The sequence below is a fragment of the Priapulus caudatus genome, unplaced genomic scaffold, assembly GCF_000485595.1.
Source record: "Priapulus caudatus unplaced genomic scaffold, Priapulus_caudatus-5.0.1 Scaffold3034, whole genome shotgun sequence".
Classification (NCBI taxonomy): Eukaryota; Metazoa; Priapulida; class Priapulimorpha; order Priapulimorphida; family Priapulidae; genus Priapulus; species Priapulus caudatus.
Genome location: NW_014580095.1, coordinates 11,370 through 16,642, shown reverse-complemented (window position 1 = coordinate 16,642; position 5,273 = coordinate 11,370). Strand labels below are relative to the sequence as shown.

Genomic DNA, 5,273 nt, shown 5'->3' with positions numbered 1-5,273 from the left:
TAAGATGGAGGAGGCGAGTGGTGGGGGCGGTGTACGCAGGGCGGGGGCGGGTGTACGCGAGGGCAGGGGAGGCAGGCAGGAGGCGGGCAGCTGAGTACGAACCTGTACTGTTGGCGTCCACCCGCTCGTTGTCGGTCGTCGAGGCGTCGGATCGCACACTGCTCTCAGCATCCTCCTCCTCTAACGACGCCAGCATCTCATCTCCCGTGAAGCCCTGCGAGAGACCAGCGCTCAGCATCAGTACCAGCTAACGACTCTACTGCGTACTAGCAGTGGTTATGAGAGCAGAGAGAGATAGATAGAGAGATAGATGGGAGAGATAGATAGAGAGGTAGATAGAGAGATAGATAGAGAGATAGATAAAGAGATAGATAGAGAGAGAATGAGGAATGACATGAAAACTACATGAGAACACACAAGAGAACACACAAGAGAACTACATGAGAACCCACAAGAGAACACACATGAAGAATTACATGAGAACTACATGAGAACCCACAAGAGAACACACATGAAGAATTACATGAGAACTACATGAGAACACACATGAGGAATTACATGAGAACACACAAGAGAGCACACATGAGAACACACATGAAAAATTACATGAGAACTACATGAGAACACACATGAGGAATTACATGAGAACACACAAGGGAACACACATGAGGAACTACATGAGAATACACATGAAGAATTACATGAGAACTACATGAGAACACACATGAGGAACTACATGAGAAACTACATGAGAACACACATAAAGAATTACATGAAAACTACATGAGAACACACATGTGGAATTACATGAGAACACACAAGAGAACACACATGAGAACACACATGAGAACTACATGAGAACTACTGAGCACTACATAAGAACATACCATCACTTCATTATCATGAACCTATCAGAAATTATGTGAATGATTGCTCGATCTACCCTTCCCTTCATATATCTTACAATCCCTCATTCCAATTACACTTCAGTGACCTCCGCCACCTGTGAGTATCTACCTCCTTCCTTCCTTCCACGATCAATCCTCCACCTCATCCTTCCTCTCTCAAACCTTACCTCCATCTCATTGGCCATCTCGTCTAGCTCCCTGATTGGCCGCAGTGTCGGGTAGTACTGCCGCTGCTTAATGCGCGCCTTCGCTAGCGCCACCATGTAGCGAAGTTCCGCGAGAAATTCGGTGGCTTTCGGCGGCGGATTCTGCATGAATTCCTTCTCAAAGTAGGCAGGGCTGAAGTAGAGCCGCTTACGGGCACCGCGCGACGACAGCTTGCCGCCATCTGCAAACGGCCAATCATGGCGCTCGTTAGAAACTGTCAACAACCAATCACGGTACTCGTTAGAAATCGTCGGCAGCCGATCACAGCACTTGTTAGAAACTGTCCACAACTAATCACAGTACTCGTTAAAAACTGTCCACAACCAATGACATCACTCGTTAGAAACTGTCCATGACCAATCACAGCACTCGTTAGAAACTGTCAACGACCAATCACGGCACTCGTATGCCATTTCAAACGGGTCGTTGCTGTACGTACCGGGGTTGCTACAGTCGCACTGCTCGCCATGCTTGCATGGATCTACGTCAGCTTCGATGACGTCAGAAAACGCCTGGCTCACTCCATTCATCTCATTCTCCATCCGCATCGAACCAACGCTCTGTGGATATACCATCATATCATATCATATCATATCATATCAGAATCATATTATCATATCATATCATATCATATCATATCATATCATATCATATCATATCATATCAGAATCATATCATATCATATCATATCAGAATCATATCATATCATATCATATCATATCATCATTGTGATGTATCCACATTATTATGGAACAGCCTGTAATGTAACCTTCATTTGTTATGCGCGCATGCGCAGTGGAAAGATATATTCAAGATGGCAACCATGTTTCTTTGTCCAGGTTTTTGACCTCAGCGAGGAATATTCAACAACCATATCTGTCATTCATTATTCACCCCTGATATACGTACATGTATGTGTACGCGTATGTATATGTATACGTGTATGTGTATGTATATGTATATGTATATTTTACACGTACATGTACATGTACATGTACATGTACATAATACATGTATGTGTACGCGTATGTATATGTATACGTGTATGTGTATGTGCATGTGCATGTATATGTATATTTTACATGTACATGTGCATGTATATGTATATTTTACATGTACATGTACATGTACATCATACATGTATGTGTATATTTATATGTACATGTATATGTACATATACGTATGTAGATATGTATGGTATTTAGGAGTACTACAGTACAGTCTTCAGTACAGTACAACAACACACCTCAGCAATACTCAGCTTATAGTTTCCAATCCCAGAGTGAGACCAATACACTATGTATGAAAATCCGATAGAACGCTCAGAAGAAAGGATTTTCGGGAAAGAAGAGGAAAGGATCTCATATGAATTTGCGTTTATGACCATTTCGCGATGGCCGGTAGAAGGTGCCATTCCCCCTCCCACCCCCACATAACTTACCCCGTTGAGCGTAGTGTGACCGTCCCAGGCTGCTCTCCGGCTGATCTCTGTCTCTATGGAGCCGATGGAACCATTAGACTGTTGGGGAGAGGAAATGATGCAAATTAATTTTGACGGATTTCAAATTATTTCGTAATTTGCAAGAAACTGTGAGAGATGGGGAAATTCGCAAAAAAAATCTTTATTGTTACGACAATGGGCATTGAAACGACGTTTAATCTCTCAATTAATCAACGTTTTGGCTCGCTGCCAACCCCGGCCTCCCCCTGTCACACGCCTCCCTCCCTACCCCAGCCTCCCCCCTGTCACATGTCTCCCTGCCTACCCCAGCCTCCCCCCTGTCACACATCTCCCTGCCTACCCCAGCCTCCCCCCTGTCACACATCTCCCTACCTACCCCAGCCTCCCCCCTGTCACACATCTCCCTGCCTACCCCAGCCTCCCCCCTGTCACACATCTCCCTACCTACCCCGGCCTCCCCACTGTCACACGTCTCCCTGCCTACCCCAGCCTCCACCGCGCCTGCGTCCCGTCCCCCACGCGCGCGCACGCACCTTGGACGAGACGAGGGCATCCACGGCGTCGCGCCGCCGCCGCCAGTGGCGACACCTGACGAAGACAAAGATGGCGGCAGCGATGAGGACGGCGCCGAATAGGAGGCCGGAGATGAGACCGATGATGAGAACATGGCGGTCGGGTTCGACGCTGGCGAGAGTGTAGCGAGCCTCGGCGACGGCCGGAGATGCTGCAAGATAGAAGCCATACCATGTAGAAGGGTAGAAATGAACTTTTGAACACGGGAGTCCAACGGACTCCCTGACCTCAAAAAGAGGGAGTCTGCAGCAAAATGAGGGAGTCCGCAGTTTGAGGTTCAAAACTAAAGAATAATAACAATAATAACACATGTGCTTATTTTGAAGATTCATGCGATGCACGCCTGCCACATTTTCTTTGGACAGTTGCTGAAAAAATATGGTAATTCCGCAAGGCCGTGCACTAGTTAGCATAGCAGAATTTTCAGGGAGTCACACGGACTCCTGCATATGTCAAATCAGGGTCAAATCAGTCCGACAGTAAATCAGGGAGTATTTGACTCCCGAATCCTGTTAATTTCGCATCCTGATGTAGCTTCTGCAAGATAGAGACTATGACATGTAGCTACACCTTTTTGGTGACATTTTCTAATGCTCGTTGACAGTCCTGCTGGTTGCTTCCCATCCCACTATCCTGATGGGACACCACCCATCTCCATCTACCTGTCGGTTGCTCGTCACCTTCACACTCACCTGGCTTGCCAACCACCCTGAATCCGACGCACTTCTGCACCGTGATTCCGTAGTCACACGTCAGCACGACTCGCACGAGCTTTCCTGCCAGCAGGGGGCGCTCCTCGTCGGCGCCCAGCCACTGCGAACGAGAAGCGACGATGAAAATCTAGAGTAACTTCGAGAAAATCTTTCCCGTCGCCTTCTCTAGCTTCTTTACATTGATGATATCGTTCCTTCCCCAACCCCTTCTCTACCTAATCTACCTGACGGATTTTTTTATTCCTTTCCCAATTCATTCTCTACCATAAGGTTCGTTTGCCCTTTCCCCCCCCCCCCTTTCTACCTTCCCCGCCTAAATAATCATGCACCTTGTCTAACACCTCCCTCTATCTAAATTGGACATTGTCTAACACCTCCCCCTATCTAAAGAATCATGCATCTTGTCTAACACCTCCCTCTATCTAAAGAATCTTGCATCTTGTCTAACACCTCCCTCTATCTAAAGAATCTTGCACCTTGTCTAACACCTCCCTCTATCTAAAGAATCATGCATCTTGTCTAACACCTCCCTCTATCTAAAGAATCATGGACATTGTCTAACACCTCCCTCTATCTAAAGAATCTTGGACATTGTCTAACACCTCCCTCTATCTAAAGAATCATGGACATTGTCTAACACCTCCCTCTATCTAAAGAATCTTGGACCTTGTCTAACACCTCCCCCTATCTAAAGAATCATGCACCTTGTCTAACACCTCCCCCTATCTAAAGAATCTTGGACATTGTCTAACACCTCCCCCTATCTAAAGAATCGTTGGAGGGGAAAAAACCCTTGTTCTAAAAAACAACCTCCCCTTCTAATCTTTAAAAAGGAAAAAAAAAAAATTTCTTTGGGCGCGGGGCGCAATTTTCTTTTGGTCTTTAACAAACTCCCTTTCCTATTTCCTTTTTAAAAGAAAAATTCCCATGCCAAATTTTTTTCCTTGTTTTCTAAAAAAACAAACCCCCCTCCCCTTTTCTAATCTTTAAAAAAAACTTTCTTTGCCACCTTGGTATTTCTAAAAAAAAAAAAAAAAAAAACCCCCTTTTTTCGGGGCTACCTTTTGAAGGGGTAGGTGTCATTGGTTCGATGCCCTTCCATTCATGGTGTGAACCTTTATTTGGAGGAAGGGGGTGCGGGTTGGCGGCCACCCGGTCTAGGGGGGGGGTTCCGGCGTCGCATGCGGCCCACCAGGTGGCGCTTCCATGAGTCGCGCGATATCCACCCAACCCGTGCCGTTCATGTATTCCTCCGTTTCTACCTCACATGGTGCAATACCACCTGCAACAAACAACAACAACAACAACAACATAAGCAACAATGATAATGACAACAATAGCAGCAGCAGCAGTAGCAGTAGTAGCAGCAGCCAGTAACAAGCAGCAGCAGAGCCAGTAGCAGTAGTAGCA

General features: G+C 46.2%; 1 protein-coding gene across 1 annotated transcript in view; it reads right to left on the bottom strand.

Annotated features, from left to right (window-relative positions):
• LOC106819249 overlaps positions 1-4,120 on the bottom strand; it is a 6,761-nt gene extending 2,641 nt beyond the window's left edge. Inside the window, exons 1-7 of the mRNA XM_014823895.1 lie at positions 4,088-4,120; positions 3,843-3,963; positions 3,111-3,301; positions 2,557-2,634; positions 1,555-1,675; positions 1,076-1,296; positions 103-214 (exon numbers count right to left, since the gene is read on the bottom strand). Of these exons, the coding sequence (XP_014679381.1) occupies positions 103-214; positions 1,076-1,296; positions 1,555-1,675; positions 2,557-2,634; positions 3,111-3,301; positions 3,843-3,963; positions 4,088-4,120 (877 nt within the window). The remainder of the gene's footprint in view (positions 1-102; positions 215-1,075; positions 1,297-1,554; positions 1,676-2,556; positions 2,635-3,110; positions 3,302-3,842; positions 3,964-4,087) is intronic.
• Between the last annotated feature and the right edge of the window lie 1,153 nt (positions 4,121-5,273).